This window comes from Saccostrea echinata, unplaced genomic scaffold (genome assembly GCF_033153115.1).
Source record: "Saccostrea echinata isolate AGI-Se365-2 ecotype Australia unplaced genomic scaffold, CSIRO_AGI_Sech_v1 ptg000047l, whole genome shotgun sequence".
Taxonomy (NCBI): domain Eukaryota; kingdom Metazoa; phylum Mollusca; class Bivalvia; order Ostreida; family Ostreidae; genus Saccostrea; species Saccostrea echinata.
Window position 1 is genome coordinate 13,960,949 of NW_026889796.1, and position 16,837 is coordinate 13,977,785.

Consider the following 16,837-nt stretch of genomic DNA (forward strand, 5'->3'; position numbering starts at 1 on the left):
CAGAAAGCATCTGAATTATTTGATTCGGCAAAAATTTACAGACTTCGGACCTTGATGGCTCGAGGCGATGATAATCCAGCTATAAAAGTTTGAATTGAGGCGGGAATAAAATAAATAGTTATCGCTTGATCCTTATGTCGCGGGTTCGAATCCCACTTGGGGACGTGGAGACCTGTCCTTTGGATGACACCGAATAAACAGAGGTCCCGTGCCGCAGTAGGTGCTGGCACGAAAAAAATTCATCACCGCTCAATGGCCCTCAATGCCAAGGTCAAAAATTGCAGCGGCAAATGATGACGTCTCCGTATGAGTGAAAATTTTCGAGGTTAAACAACAGACAAACAAACTTATCATTATTCTGTGCATCTACAAACACTCTTCACCATTAATGTATAGAGAGATACGAAATAAATCAGTTTCTTTTTATTTTTGCTTGTCAAATTTTTTTTTCAGGTATACGCGTATAAGTTGATTTTTTTTCCTTTGGCTGCCCCTTTGAAAAGCAATGCTACGTCACTGGGCCGGACGTCTTTGTGTGTTTGTATGTGTAGGGAGGGGGAATAGATATCTGGTCTATTGGTCTGGGAATTGTAACTCCTCATTGACCTAGCCAGGACTGTGTTCTCTAGGAATGTAAATTAAAAACTTCTTGGGCACAACAATACAGAAATTCCTTTAGAAGCAAAAAAGAAAAATATAACAATGAATTAATAAAAAATAAATAAATCCGTAGACTATTTTTGGGGGAAAGGGGGGCACAGCTTCGTAGGAAGCCTTTTTGAATTTAATATCATGTAATATTAAAATTATTGTGCCACCCCCCCCCCCCACCCCCTTGCAGTTTCTGCGAAACACAACATGTGTATATGCTCCCAAGATCACCAATTAGATAACAATACTTTTTTCTCTCTTATTTATTACGTTTTGCATATTTGTCTTATTGATAAACATTAACAGTTTCATAGAAACGATGTAGGTGGAACTTTTGAATGAGGGTAGGAATTTATGTATGTCACCGTTGTAACGCGAGATAACTCGTACGCACTTATGGAGAGACAACTCCTGTCCGCCAACCTGCAAGCGGTACCAGATAGCCTCAACTAATGATGTTGATGGTAGATGGTGTACTTATGTTGTCAATATTATTTTTAAAGTTTAAAAACAATTATAAGAAATGAGATTTTTTTATCGATGATAATTTACAATATTATGTTATTATGTCTTGGAAAACATAAAGAATTTAATGACTATAAATAGTATTCCCCAATCAGAGAGATTAATCCAAAACTGGTCGTTCATTTGAAATTTCTTTGGGTGTAAAATTCACAGGTGCTTGAGGACAGGATCTTGATGCCATCCTTCACGATCCCTGTTATATTTAGGTCTTCTTTCCCGCAGAGAGTTGCTTTTGCTCAATGTCCAACCAATAGATTCTAGTGCCAGAATATTTCGATACTGGAGAGTCAACTTCTCGGAGGGTTCCACTAGAGCCTGCAGATAAATATAACTTGCTGATCAGTAAAGAATTGACTTGCTATGTGTATTTTAAATTATGAAAACTAGGTTTTCTTTATCACTTTTATTTTATACAATTGTGTCATATGTACCTTTTGTTTTAATTTCCCCATGGGTAAAACATGAATACAAGAGTCGTAGAAATTCAGACAGTTTCTTTCTTAAATTCTTAGACTCCCACTTCTAGACAGTCCAGAATCTTCTCAATTTATAAAAATCAGATCCTCGATCCGCCCCTCCTTTATTTTATTGTCGCCTCGTGTAGCGACAGGCCCATAGAAACAGTTTCAAAAAGGGGAGCAACCCCCCGAAGAGATAAGCAAATAATAATAATAATAATAATAATAATAATAAATAAAATAGAATAAATAAATAAAATAAAAATAAAAATAAATGAATAAATAATTTAATAAATTAAAAGCAAATTAAAAAAAACAACAACAAAAACAACAAAAAATAATAATAAAAAAATTTTTAAAAAATAATTTAAAAAAAAAACAAAGCAAAAAAAGAAAGAAAGAAAAACCTTAACTGTCAACAAAAAGTGTGTGTATGGGGGGGGGGGGGCTTCCCAAAATAATCTGACAAGCAAAAAAAGAAAAAAAAAAGTGTTCCAGTGCTCGGCCTAACAACAACAAAAGTAGATAATGAAAATTCACTATAGCAAAATGCTATTGTAAATACTCATGAAAAAGTGTGTGCGTTCTACGGGCCTGAGCGACAAAACAAAAAAGGAGGAGCGCATCGAGGATCTGATATTAATCAGACTGAAAATGTTCTTATCGCGCAAAAACACAAATCTTAAGGTTTCCGTAATAGCTGGAATATAAGAAGGGAATTAATGTTAACATCTCAAAATGCAACAGGAAAAGAATGTGCATTTTACTACATGACCATGCAAAAGTATGTATTGATTTACCGGTATGCACAAGTACTTTGAATTAATGAACTGAATGTAACAGGTGTAAACACTGTGCGATATTTAAAAATTTAATTCAATTTATATACACAAATACATACATAAGCAAGAAATTTTTGTGTCAAGTTAATGAATACACTTCTGAACCAAAGTTGCATGCCAAAAAAAAAAAAAAAAAAAAAGAAAGAAAAGGATAAATTAAACAACTGAAAACCAAATGTATGGAGATAATGGACATCCTCCGACATCAAATGAATATCCTACACGCGTACAAATATGTCTTAACACAACTTAAAATCATAGATTGCCTGAACTGCTGTATATGGCAGAGTATATTGACATACCTTAATGGTCTCCTCCCGGGCCTCCGCGAACACGATTGATGAGGTACTGAGGGGGATCAACTGGACTTCCAGGATAATCTGGGAAAAGTATAAGAGGAGCTCTTCGTCGTGGACGCGGTGCTGATAAATAATAAATGCAGAAAAAGTACTGATTATTTTTTAATTTGATAAAAGTTTTTGCTTATTTTTTATTGTCCCAAACACTTCTTACCTATGTAGTTCCTGTAAAGCCATTTAGTGGCGTGGAACAGGATAATTGTGGTGGCAATCATTCTGCTCGATCTCTTATGGCTATGCGGGAAATAATAATAGAATGACGTCACAATGAGTAATACAGCGTTACATACATTTATGTTGGATTAATTGTGACGTCATTGTTTTTCGTTTTTTAAACCTGTAATTTTTAAAAATCTAAAATATGTTTTGTTTTATATACGTGTAATCAAAATATCTTAAAATATAGGACTGACAAATATACTCACATGTTTTCTACTTCTGTGATTATTGAATTTGCATTTAAGTTCCGACTATGGGACACCTAAAAGTTTTTTTTCTTCTCTCTCTCTCTCTTTCTCTCTCTCTCCCTCTTTTAGATCATAACTTTTCATATTTCGTTGTTTTTTTTTTTTTGTTTTTTTTTGTAGATGTTAAACCATAGATTTGATAGATAAATGTGATTTAATGAATCGGAAAAATTACTTAAATTGCCTAAATCAAAAATTTAAACTCAGTTTACATATTTACAAAACAAATTAATAAAAGAGTTGGTTTTATTCTTGAAAATGTTATTTTATTTCAAGAAGAAATGTAAGTTTGTGGTTATATGTATGTACTATAGATCTTTTTCAACCATTTTGTCTTATTATTATCATCTTGTAAAGATTCATAGTATTATATTTTCAATATTATTTACAGGGTTAATATTATTTGACGTCACACTATTTTGATTTTACTAAAACCTCCAATAAGGAATGTATTTAAATGAAATGTATTATGTGAACTTTCAGAATAAATAAATGCTCTATAATTTGCTGCATCAAAACCATATTTCGTTCATATAATGTCCATTGTGTTTGGTAGTTTAGATGTAGGGCTAGTTGGTTTTTGTTTCTCTATATCTTTTGTTTTTATGACTTTCTAACTTTTTTTTGTCCTGGGGAAGGCACAGGGTGTCCCGAAAATTTAACAACACTTTCTGTCATTTGTGTTTTTTAATATACAATGTATAAGTCCCGAAGGGCGAGGCGAATTTTGTACTTCGAGGGTGGCTTAATCATCGCATTGACAGAAAAAACAGCAATAATAATTTTATTAAATGATTTAATGATTAAATGACACAAACTCTTTAAGCAGTCCAAACCATCTTACTTATTTGCATTTACTGAAGCACTAGCCAAACGTAATGAGAGAAACGGATTTAAAATAAACATAACAAGTTGTATTAATTTGGAATTTTTAACTCTATTTTAGGTGAAATGTAGAAAAAAAAATGTTAGGCATGTATATTTATATCGGTTTTGAAAAAAAGGGGGGCATCATAAGGAAGAAAAAAATGACAACTTACCTGAAAAAAATCTTCGACTACTCCATCCCCCCAACACCCCAGGAAAAAGGCTAAAATTCTCCCAAATCAAAATTTTATTTGGTGGAAAGTTAAAGTCCATAAACAGGGGGGGGGGGGGGGGGGGTCATTGGTCATTTTTATCCTTAAAGGACTTATCGCATGTTTCTAAATTATTTGAGATTAAAAGCGTAAAACGTTCCTTATGACCATAGTTTATAAATTTTGTGTTTTTACTGCGGATAAACCTCGGTAATTAACCAATTATTGACTCAAATGAAAACCCCTGAATTAAAAATCTTAGTTAATTAGATAGCGATCACGTGACCATGTGACGGGCACGGTGTATTGACCTGATAAGTGTAATGACCTGATTGACCTGATGAAATATAAAATGTAATTTATTTAATATAAAAGACGAATTTAGAAAAAAAGATCTTTTTCAAAATTGTTAATATTACTATAATATACAATCTGGTCACTGAATTTTGTAATTTAAGGTGTTATATGAGATTTATTTGATGTTTAACCCAGTTGAAAGAGTGTAAAGACCTGATATCTAGTGTATTGTCCTGATGGAACTTTTTTCCCTTTAATTTACCAATGATTTGGTATCGATGAAATAATAAATTGATATATGTTCCATTTAATGATTTTCTTTAATTAAAATGTAAAGTTTTATATATTAGAAATTTTTGAGAAGGTTTTTAAAGAAATTTTCCTGTTCAATGGTGTAATGACCTGATTAAGAGTGACCTGATGGATTTATCATTAGTACTTTATCTTGGATATAATTGTTTGTTTTGTTTACTTATTTATTTTTTAACCTGGTTTTAAAAGACTTGTATATATACTTGTAAAATAATTTTAGAGGAACTAATATTTCAATTGTCAGCAAGAAATAATATGAAAAATCCGTAACATTGTAAAAATAGCAGCGACGATAGCGAGGGAGACGCGGCGAAGACGAAGAAACTCGCCATTAACAATACAATTTGATTTGTCATTTTATCACATGTATGAACTTATTTGATTCACAAATTTAAATTACATAACTTTGTTATTCTTCGTTTTTAACATAATATTTTAAGTTATGCAAGTATGCATTCATATGTTTTGTAAAGGATGGCGGTCTTGAAAAATAATTTTCCGATCACGAAACATTGCCGTAATCAGACCTACAGATTCTAAATGTTTCGAATAAAAAACGAAAATATCTTAAAATTCTTACACCTTAGAACTAGTTAATGTTTCTATAGTAATTGAAAATCACGTTAGGAATTAATTTTTTCAGCATTTTTTTCATAATAAGCTGCATTTGTCGTTGATAACTCCGAAAAAAGTGTGCAACTTCTTATCTCTCTATCACTGAATTGTCGCCTATGACGTCAGAGCAGTATTTCGCCGAAATCCGACTGAAATATGCATATTGCCGTATTTGAATTTCAACTCTCAATATCTCTTAAAATACGCTTTCAACAACGTTTATTGTATTCAGAATTTTAATAAACAAGGTTGTAGATAATATTTTTCATAAAATTAAGATTTTTGAAAAATCATGCGATAAGTCCTTTAAAATTTATACAAATTACGATCTCAATAAAAAGGTGGGGAAATGGGCAGGCCCACACACACACATATATATATATATATATATATATATATATGGATGGTATCAATAGAATCGAAGTAAATGAAATATAACGAATCACTCTCTACCATCGGTTCATACATTCACTGAGAGAGATACGAACGACAACTCTGCAAGGGAGATTGATAACGAATATGCAAAAAAATATTTCCATTTTAATATTGAAGATGCATGTTCATATCCTGGTACATGACTGTCCATATTGTGGACATGTTTTAAGACTTTCACATTGCACGTAAAACACGCTTATCAGTGCTTTAGCAGGTTTTTGTGTTGGCGCTGTGCATATTAAGTAATAATTTAAAGTTTGCAACGACATTAAATAACCATAAAAGAACCAGGAACAAAAAAGCCATAAAATATACACCATGTTGTGTATGCATTTGGGCTTTTTCCAACTCTAGAAGAAAATAAACTCCTATCAACAAGAATTTAACGAAAACTTTCAGTCAACCAAGATGCGTTTTTTAACAGTAAGTCAGTTTGAAACTTGAATTTCGTATATATATAATAGATATTTTCAGATAACTAAATATAGATTGTATATGCAGATTTTCACGCTCATATTTGCCTCGTTTCTTGATGTTGATGGTTGGTGGGTGTGGGGCAAAGAAGGGAATAACAATGGATGTTCTAAACGAGGTTTGTGATGAATGTAAAAGTATTTATTGAGAAAGAAAGTTTACGAGTAATACTGATAAAAGGAGTTGTGGGATAAAACTATGCTGGCCCATTCAGGCAAGAAAACCAATTTTCATAGCTAGGATTTCATAAGTCGTCGCGTAGAGTGCAGATATTCTTTGAAACATGCATGCAGAGACTTTTGAATATTTTTTTTCATTGCCAGCTAATTACTAGGGGAAAAAGGGGAAAATCATTATTTACCAACAAGAAGTGTCACAAGAAATTTTTTAAAGACTTTTTTTTTTCGCTTGACGACCATATTTTTATAGTCACAATGTTTTTATTTCGATTGATACCTATAAAATTTCTGATTCTTTAAAAACTAATCTGTTTAAGCAATCTAATGTAGATGGAGCTTATCCGTATTATTTTGGCACGACTGACCTCTTGTGCGTCATAATGGAAAGTTTGAAAAGGGGAAAACGTAGTGCTCCTTCAAGAGGAACTTTGGATTTGTCCCACCGTTTCATTGAATACAGAGGAAACTACTATGATTTTCTATGTAAGTGTTTCTTCCTATCTCTCCACCGATTCTCTCAGCTTATTTCTGTTGACATTCTATGTCTGAAGTTGGCGTAAATAGAATTATTTATCAAATGGCAATTTTCCCATGGTTTGATGATACTGTAATTGTAACATTACTAATTTTCAATATCCTTCTTTTTTCGGAGAGAGAGAGAGAGAGAGAGAGAAACATGATACTGTATTTTTAACAATTTGCGGAAGGTATTAAATCTGATAAAACTAACAAAATTAGATCAACACGCATTTATTGTATTTTCATATTATTTTTAATATTTGCAACAACTTTATAGACTTAGTTGGAATAAATGTTGAATATAATTAATAAAGTAGGGATTCCGATGATACAAATAAAAGAATTTATGAAATCATTTCATTACATTACTTTCAACCTTTCGCTTTTGGTATTTCAAATTTATCTTTCCCGACTAGCCAATTCCAAAGTGTCGATCTCTAAAACACGACTATGGGGAGATTCATGTAGCGGGAAAAAGGAAGCCTCCCCAGCCGGTTACAGCGAACTCAGTCCAGAGTGCATTAAAGGTTGTGCCAGGAATTACAAATGTAAGTATGGAAGTTACAACTTACTGACCAACAGCTGCCACCATCTCGCTAACCGGTTGTCTAAGGTTTTGTGTAGAAGAGGTACAACATGCCCTGACTGGTGCACGGGCAGCTGTAACGATGTGGTATAGTGAAATGGGTGATCAGTGAACAAAACATATTATGAAATCAAGATGGGTACTACCTTTTGGTGTATTCCAATGCTTCATAGAAAAACAATAATAAAATGATTAATTCTAATTGTCTTTTTGTAAAGAATACGCTTTCATCTCGTAAACTCGTGATTTTTTATTGTGCATGTAATACATATAGCACATTGTTATTTTCATCAGACCTTTTCATTTTATCTCTTGATTATGATGCACACATTATAATAAAACCATTCTGATAAAGAAATAGTCAATTGATACTGTTCACAGAGTGTTGTTCTATTTATCTATAAAAATCTATGGCAACTATTTATTTCGGTTATTGTTTCGTTAAATTTTAAAGGTACATGTATATCTAATTTTGTGAAATTCATACATTTGAGTGGGCTTGAGTACAAAGTATGTCTTCATTTAAATTGTAATTACTGGAAAAAATACTAGTATGTACAACATTTAATATCATTTAATTGGTTTTAAACCGTTTAATCTTCCATTAAAAATTGATATTCATTATTAATGCTATAAAATGATGTTGTATTTATCAGTTTCAGAATAAACAGTTCAATAATTCTTGTATTGTCCTTTGATCCTCATAACTTCAGAGTTCAGAATCAGATCTTATTCATAGTGAAAAGTCAGACTGTCTATCGTGTAAATTTGTATTGACATATAAAATGGTATTGATTTCTATCTAATAGGAAATAATTATTGTATGTACATACTCACACTGCACATTAAAGTTAATGTAAAATTTCAAAGTTTTTGAAATTTTAGATAATGTTTTCGATTCCTAGTATATATATTATTATTCTACTTACTGGGAAATGCCTTAATTCACATAATGTCTTATCTTTTTCACATTTTAAAATTTGGATTTTTATTATTTTTTAAATGATCATGATATTTTGTTTAGTTCAAATGATTGCTAAGAAATTTAACAAATCTGATGTTGGTCTTCAAATTCGTTACATCAAATACTAGTACATGCAAGTTTTTTTCTATGACAATGCAGAAAATAGCCCCTTCACATGTTCTCATACTTTGAAAATCAGTACATCTTGGAATGAAATATGTGTTGAACTTTGTTCCACAGCAAATTTCATATTCTGGATACAATTTACTTATCAAATTTTTTATGCCCCCGTAATCGAAGATTCGGGGGCATATATATTTTTTAGTCTTCAGTCTGTCAGTCTGTTTGTCTATTAATCTGCTTGTCTGTTTGTCTGCAAAAACTTTAACCTTGTCCATAACTTTTAATGGTTGGTGCTAGGGCTTTTATATTTCACATGTGTAATAAATATATTTGTGGTATCTTTCTATTATATAAACAAGCAGAGAGCAAGTATCTTCATACCTGAACGAAGTTTTCCAAAGGTAAAAACTCATTACATGACCTAATTACACGGCGCAATAATATGTAGCCTATCTCTGTCTTATGATTTAAAAAATGGCTGTAGAAAATACGCAAGTAAAAAAAAATAACTTTATTTAATCGTATTTGATTTTTAAAAAAAGAACATGTTTCCTTTGGCGATTTAACATACAGAATGAACAATTAAAGTTCTACGTCTTTATGTCTGCTGCGTTGAATAGTAGTCTCAATATTGTCCTTTTCTGAAGACTTTTAATCTTCATCCTAAACACCGAAAACACGCCGAGTCTTGACAAGGTAAACAATCGCAAGTGTCTCCGTATCAACAACATGATGAGTAGGGCCTCTGTATCACTAATTAAATCGAAGACATAATAATTATATTTAGCTAAACTATATTGATATGTTTGATTTCTAATCTTGAATTTGAAATTAAGTGGCTTGGTGCCTCCATTCCTTTTCCGACCGAAATTCCTCCAACTTTTTGTTATTTCGAAATTCCTAACACTAATAAGAACTGTTTATTAAAGGTTGATAACCTCAGCTTTTGAATTTTTCTTATGCAAGACACCTCATAAATGTATCTTGTAGAATTTGGAAGAATAACACAACTCGTATTGGCGGAACTGTCATGGCTTTTTATTACAAATTACATTCACAGTTAACATGCCACTCGCATGTTCATGCCCTATGCGCCGATCTTACCACTTGTAAGCTTTTGGCAGCATAGCATTCACAAATATTAAACAAACCATATCAGAGCTGGGGGACCTGGAGACAACAGTATCCCTCAGCAAATGGTTACTTGTCAAAATTGCGCCAATTGGATTTCAAGCATAATGAAATCCAACCGCCATCAAAGCGGCTGAATTTTGACCACAGGTAAAATATACCATTCACAAATTACACACAAATTATTTCATAACATCTTCATAAAGCCACAACAGTTCCAATTCCAAAATTATGCACTGTTCACTTTGATGGATAAACAAAACCATTACCAGAGCAAAATTGCCTAAGAGCAGCCTGCATTGTTGACAAAAAGACATAATTACCTAGGGGAGATAAGTGAACTCCATCATTAAGAAAGAGTTTACTTTGAACAATACTGATGTCAGGGTACTTAATTGAAGCACCACCTGACTTTAAAACAAAGCTAGCAATAGAAACTATTAATTCTAGATCTTGATTTCTCTGCAGCAACATTTGAAATTGAATGACGCCAATATACCCTGGGCAAAATATGTGACCAGACAATGCATGTTAAAGGCATAACCAAACTCAACTTGTTGATAACAGTTTTCATAAATTTTTGTTGTCTTCGTAATGGGTTATTATGTTTGGCAATGTCATTACCACCTACATGGATAACAAGAAACCTCGGATGTGGCTTTGTAGAGGACAGGTCAGAAATGACCTCAGAGAATTTGGCAAAACTCAACCCTGGTATTCCCTTCCATAACACTTTTACCCCTGGTAAAGAAAGGTCTGTGCCAAATTCCGGAGAACTCAAAGAAAATTGTTCTGCTCTTTTAATAAGGGATGATCCCACAATCCAGATTGAATCTACAAGATTTATGAACAATACATAAGCAATGATTACAATCTACATAATTATGCACTTGAAAACAGCAATTGAATTAATCCAACTCCAATTATAATTTTGTTATCAGGTTAACAACAATATGACAATGATGTAACCATCATAATAGCATTATTTGCATCTAAAATGTAATCAACTCAGGTCTGAGATAATGCTTATATGCATCTGACACCCATCTTCCCTTTCTTTGAATTTCTTGTTCAGATATGCCTGACAAATACATGTGAGTAGCAGCTCCTATTCTAAAAGAGTGCGTTTTGAAAGTTTTTGTTTCAATACCTAAAAATCTCAATGCTTTGTGCAATACACTTGAAAACTGGTATGCCGATAATGGTGTACCATTGATATGACAAAATAGAGGGCCATCCACCAGAGATCTGAATTGCAAGAAAGTTTCTAACAAATTAAAACACACTGTTGACTCTACTGATTTGCTGATAGTAATGACTAAACCTTTTCCACTCTGATCTGTTTTAGAAAAACGCAACTTTAATTTGATATTTTCATTACTTAACTGTAAATCTGAAAGGTGAAGTACATTTCTTCGACTCTTATTTGATGCTACTGCCATTTCACTTATTCTAAGAAGACCAAAAAATGCAGTTGCAAATATAGACCCAAATAAGAAGTGCTCATATTTTGAATGTGTAACCACAGGTAAAACATCCAAAATTTTTAGTAAAAGCTGATATGTTACAGGACTTCTGATGTCCTTTGTAGGCTTAGATCTTCTTAAACCTGTTAACGTTTTTTGCACAATGAAAGATTTGACTGGATTGTCCAATCCGTGCACTTGCAAACTGTGACTCAGGGCTGATAAATATACATTAGCTGTAGAATGAGAAAGATTTTTTGATGCTAGAAAAGCTACAAAATTGATTACATGATCTACTGGAGGTGGCCAAGATAGAGGCAAATTAAATTGTAATCTGAAGTCATTAAATACAACCATGGCTTTGTCATATGCAATTTTTGTGTTGTTGGAGAGGCTAGCTTCAATTAAATGATTGACATGCCCTTCAAAAGGTTCCAAAATTGAATAGGTACTTGATAAGGATGGCAATCTGCCCATGGTGCTAACTGCCTGAATCTGTTCCACTGCAATCGAGAAATTGAATCTGCTATCTCATTTATACAACCTCTTACATGAACTGCTTTAAACTGAATATTAAACTTCAAAGAAAGCAATACTAATTCTCTCATCAAAATCATTACCCGTTTATTCTTAGATGTTTTCTGATTCAAGATTTCAACCAAAGCTATATTGTCAACATGAAATATTAATTTCTTATTTTGTAATTTGTCTGACCACAAGTAAAATCCTAAAACTATAGGAACAAACTCTAAAAAAGTGATGTCTTTTCTTATATCAACATTCCACTCCTGTGGCCAACAGAGATAAGACCAGGAAGTACCAAAAACCACACCACAACCCACTGAACCTGAGCTATCTGAATAAAATTGTACATTTTTGTCAGATTCCCATTCCAATTCTGGAAATTTTGTTGTTCCATTAAATTCATCAAGAAATGTTAACCACATTTGGAGGTCACTATGTATTTCTTTGGAAAGTCGTACAAAGTGATGTGGCTTAGAGACACCAGACATTAAACCATATAAGCGGCATGTAAATGCTCTACCTGCTGGCAAGGCCTTTGTAATAAAAGCTAATGAGCCAGCTAAAGACTGAAGCTGCCTTAATGTAATCTTAGATTTCCCTTGAATTTCAAGTATTTCTTTTTGTAAAGATTCTACTTTATCCTTTGGAATGAAAATTGACTGATTAACTGAGTCTATATCTAAACCTAAGAACACTATATATGTTGTTGGACCTTCAGTTTTTTCCTCTGAAAGAGGAACACCTAATCTGTTACAGATATTTTGAAAAGAATCCATCATATATTTACAATTGTTTGTACCATGAGCTCCAGCAAATAAAAAATCATCTAAGTAATGAACAATATTTTTCAAGTTGGTGTTATACTCTACCACCCATTGTAAAAAACTGGAAATTTTTCAAACAAAGCACACGATATGGCACAACCCATCGGTAAACATTTGTCTACATAATATTTATCAAGAAACTTAAAACCAAGCAGACTAAAATCTTCGGGTCTAATTGGTAACAACCTAAATGCATTTGAAATATCCATTTTCCCTAATTGTGCATTTGTACCCAGTTTTTGTACCATGCTAACAGCTTGATCAAAAGATGAATAATTAACTGAACAAATTTCAGGATTAATGAATTCGTTAATACTCTTTCCATGTGGAGCAGATAAATTGGTGATTAACCTCCAACCACCCTGTTTTTTAGGTAAAACTCCTATTGGGCTGCAATGAAAATTTTGAAATGGTGGGGCATCAAATGGACCCATTATGCGACCTAGGTCAATTTCTTTGTTCAGTTTAGCTAACAATTCATCTTTATGCTCTAATGCTGAAACCATATTTTTACAAGATACTGGATCCCGTGGACCCTCATAGTTCAATGAGAAACCAAATGTAAACCCATGTAAAAGTTGATTTGCCTCAGTTTTTTCTGGATAATCTTGTAACAAAATGTTTAAAGTTGTAACATTGATCGGTGTAAAACCTAGATCCCAAAGGCATGGATCTTTATTGCCGAAATGGCCTTGAAAATCTTGATTGGGTCACATTGGGATTGATGTTTTGACGACCGACATTGTGAGTAGCCCCTTTTGATGTTTTATGGCTGGTTTGATTACTGTAACAGTTGATGGAGGGATGGTTTTGGCCGCACTTAAGACAAGAGTGTGAAAATCTACAATCTTTTTTAAGACATGAACCCTTCAAGTTGAAATCGTAACAACGCTTGTGCTGGTGCAAATTAGAAGTAGGCTTGCGTTCAGCGACTGCTGCCTGACCCATGTAAATCAACCATAATTCTGCATCAATGTTTTCCCAACTGATCATACTATTTTTTGAGCGCCTAAGTCTAAACTGAATGTCATAATCCCTCCACCCTAGTGTAGTAGACCGTGAAGCCCCTAGCCTTATTGAACTGATATACTTTATTATGCCCTGAATGTGCTGCGGACCCTTTTTTAAGTAGATGGCAGCATAAATCAAAAAGGAATCAGTCCATTCCGAAATGTTTGCAATTTTTCTATCCTTAGATTTATTTTTTATTTTAATTTCTCCATCTTCAAACACAAGCAGTTGCTGAATTTCAGCAGCTGGATCTAAATGCAATAACTTAGCAAGATCTATATACTCATTATTCCAAATTTTTTCCTGTGTTGTCAATGGTATATTAGCCCCAAGATCTGATGTAATACTGACTAGGGGATTAACATGCATACCTGGCTGATACACAACATTTTTTGTTGCTGTAGTCATAGAGGTGTCTTGAAGCAGAGGCTGCACATCTGGAATATTTTGGGATGCGGCAACACTAAAGGTCTGTTGCAGCTGAGGCTGGTCACCTGTGATGTTCACTGGCAGTGTGGCATTCACGGGACTGACCTCGGATGTGTCTTGTAGGCCACCGGTAGGAGCATAAATCGCTTGGCTACCACTTCCTGCATGCTGCATTTGTGAGGACTCTTGTGTTGGTTGCACCGGGCGCGCCGAGGGGCCGGAAGCACGTGCAGGGGGTCTGGCATAAGGCGATTTTGTCTTGGATCTCCTTGTAGATCCCACTCTCAACAATCCAGTGCTCATTTTTTTGCAAAAAATGAATAAAACCGTCAAAGATTTTCTTACTCCCAATTATTAATATTCCAACACGTGTTCTATTTAATCAAGCAATGAAAATAAAATTCTGTTGTTTTACATTACCATTTTCTAACAAATAAGTCAATAAATTTTAAACAAATTCCTTAAATATGAATTAATATGTTCGTCTTATGCGATTTTCATACTTAAATTTCTTCGATTGACACAATACTTAACCGATGATACTTGATTTTTTTTTTTTTGAGCACCGATGATTTCGTCTGCTCTGAACGAGATGGGAAGTTGAAAAGACCTAGCGCATGCTCATTAATGTTGATGTATTATTAACCATAGAATCGTCATGATAGGACCATATAATTCCGGAAAACAGGTTGCTCTTTGCAAGCAATACATAATTTCAAAATAGAAAGCAATAAGCGTCATTCTCAATAACTGTATTTATCTTTTAGGGATAAATCTGATTATCCAATATTGGACGTGCTTCTTGTGCGTTTTCAACTATCAAATACCGGTTTTCATGGAAATATAAAAATCCCACAATCTGCTCACAATTATTGATCACAAGTAACCTTTCACATAACATTCTTTTAAAAAGAAGAACCCTTTGCCAGGTGAATTAAAAATTCAAAGCGTTCCCGCTTTCCAAACCGATTTACACCTTGTGCCGTTTTTCAAAATTTACGACGGGCAGTTAATGCAATATTTATGTGTGATTTTCCGTCTCAATGTATATATAAGAAATAAATAACAAGTAACAGAATTCTTACGGAAATGAAGTGGGTCGGCACTTGATCAAATCTTCTGATAAAGTCTTTATTTCTTAATTGGTTCACTTATATAACATACCTTAATGATCTCATCCCGGACGTCCGTTAACCCGATTGTAGTTAAGTTAAAAGGGGGTTCAACTGAATTTCCAGGATACTCGGGGAAATACATAACGCAACTTCTTGATTGTTGACGTCGTGCTGATAAAAAAATAAATGTAAAGAAGCACTGCATATTTTTTAAAATAGATTCATTAGATGAAAGTTTTCGATTTTTTTTATTGCTTCAAACACTTCTTCCCTATGTAGGTCTTATAATGTCACTTAGTGGCATGAAACGGCATTATAGTGGTGGCAATCATATTTCTGCTCTATTTATACGGAAAAATAATTATAGAATGACATCACAATGAGTAATACAGCGCCATTAATTGTAATGTCACAGTAAAGGCATTTTTTCCGTATTTAGAACCTACAATTTTCAGAAATCTAAAAAATCTTTTTTTTATATAATCATACTATCTTAATACATAAGACTAATAAATATTTTGACAGTTTTTCTACTTCTGTGAAATTTGCATTTAAGGTATGACTTATAGAACACCTAAAATCCGGAGAAATTTTTTTCTAATCATAGCTTCTCATATTTCATTGTTTTGTTTGTTTTTTTTAGATTGAAATTAAAATTTTACAAGATATAATTATAGTCATTACACTGACCTTCTTTGTACACAAAACCTATCGTTGAGTCGTATCATAAATGATCATGACATGATCGACCATGATCATGTTAAGCTATTTTGACTATGGAATACTCCGATTGCCTGATCAATACAGATGGTCCAGGGTTGGTGCGGGTGTGACCACCGGTCGACAGGGGATGCTTTATCCTCCAATGCTCCTGATCCCCCTTTTGGCGTTTTCAGGGGTCCGCGCTTTTTGCCTTGTCCTTACACAATTTGTATTCCTTAATGGATTTAAGAACGATAACTCTTCATAATTATATTCACCTTTTACATACTGTTGCTTGAAAGGCACTTACGATGTTTCATCTTCGAAAGCCAAGTGTTTCACCAGTGGGTTGCAACGAGGTGGATAATACATACCGAAAAAAGACCTTTCTGGAACATATTCTAACATGTTAATATTTGTATCAGTTGGTACCTTAAGTACCATTTCTAGATGCATCTCTATCATGATTATCTTTATTATGTATTATGTATATGCTGGTGTTGATAATTGCCCCCCGCTTTCGCGAAAGTGAGGGTACATTAAATCTCATTCGTCAGTGTGTCCGTCTGTCAGTCTGTCACAAAATCTTTACCTGCGGTCATAACTTTTGAATGAAAAGAGATAGGACTTTCCTATTTCACATGTACATTACCAGTGACAAGACCTTTCCATATATATATTGTGATTTTTGACCCAGTGACCTTGAAGTTTGACTTACTTTTCAAAATTTAACTTTGCTAATAGCTTTT

At 33.4% G+C, this 16,837-nt stretch overlaps 2 protein-coding genes and 1 long non-coding RNA gene across 3 annotated transcripts; 1 reads left to right on the forward strand and 2 right to left on the reverse strand.

The window, feature by feature from the left end:
- Positions 1-2,221: 2,221 nt before the first annotated feature.
- LOC133202429 (uncharacterized) lies at positions 2,222-3,147 on the reverse strand. The gene is made up of 3 exons (XR_009723249.1): positions 2,990-3,147; positions 2,779-2,898; positions 2,222-2,334 (listed from the first exon to the last, which is right to left on the reverse strand). It is a non-coding gene; the product is annotated as an uncharacterized LOC133202429 (long non-coding RNA).
- A 3,195-nt stretch (positions 3,148-6,342) lies between these two features.
- On the forward strand, positions 6,343-8,481 carry LOC133202400 (uncharacterized). The gene is made up of 4 exons (XM_061338217.1): positions 6,343-6,463; positions 6,542-6,632; positions 7,024-7,176; positions 7,629-8,481. The coding sequence occupies exons 1-4, from the start codon at positions 6,449-6,451 to the stop codon at positions 7,889-7,891; spliced, it is 522 nt and encodes a 173-aa protein (XP_061194201.1). The 5' UTR covers positions 6,343-6,448; the 3' UTR covers positions 7,892-8,481.
- A 1,868-nt stretch (positions 8,482-10,349) lies between these two features.
- On the reverse strand, positions 10,350-14,639 carry LOC133202595 (uncharacterized). Its single transcript, XM_061338433.1, has 2 exons — positions 14,214-14,639; positions 10,350-10,850 (listed from the first exon to the last, which is right to left on the reverse strand). Exons 1-2 carry the CDS (start codon positions 14,572-14,574, stop codon positions 10,441-10,443), a joined length of 771 nt encoding a protein of 256 aa, XP_061194417.1. The 5' UTR covers positions 14,575-14,639; the 3' UTR covers positions 10,350-10,440.
- Positions 14,640-16,837: the final 2,198 nt, after the last annotated feature.

What these genes read in the sequence shown, in the direction of transcription:
- LOC133202400 (XM_061338217.1), top strand. An exon ending in CAATGGATGTTCTAAACGAG is followed by an intron (nt 6,633 to 7,023) that starts GTTTGTGATGAA and finishes AATCTAATGTAG; the next exon opens with ATGGAGCTTATCCGTATTAT. An exon ending in AAACTACTATGATTTTCTAT is followed by an intron (nt 7,177 to 7,628) that starts GTAAGTGTTTCT and finishes TTTCCCGACTAG; the next exon opens with CCAATTCCAAAGTGTCGATC.
- LOC133202595 (XM_061338433.1), bottom strand. Translation starts at nt 14,574, where the DNA reads ATGAGCACTGGATTGTTGAGAGTGGGATCTACAAGGAGATCCAAGACA. An exon ending in AAATGTTGTGTATCAGCCAG is followed by an intron (nt 10,851 to 14,213) that starts GTATGCATGTTA and finishes TAAATCTTGTAG; the next exon opens with ATTCAATCTGGATTGTGGGA.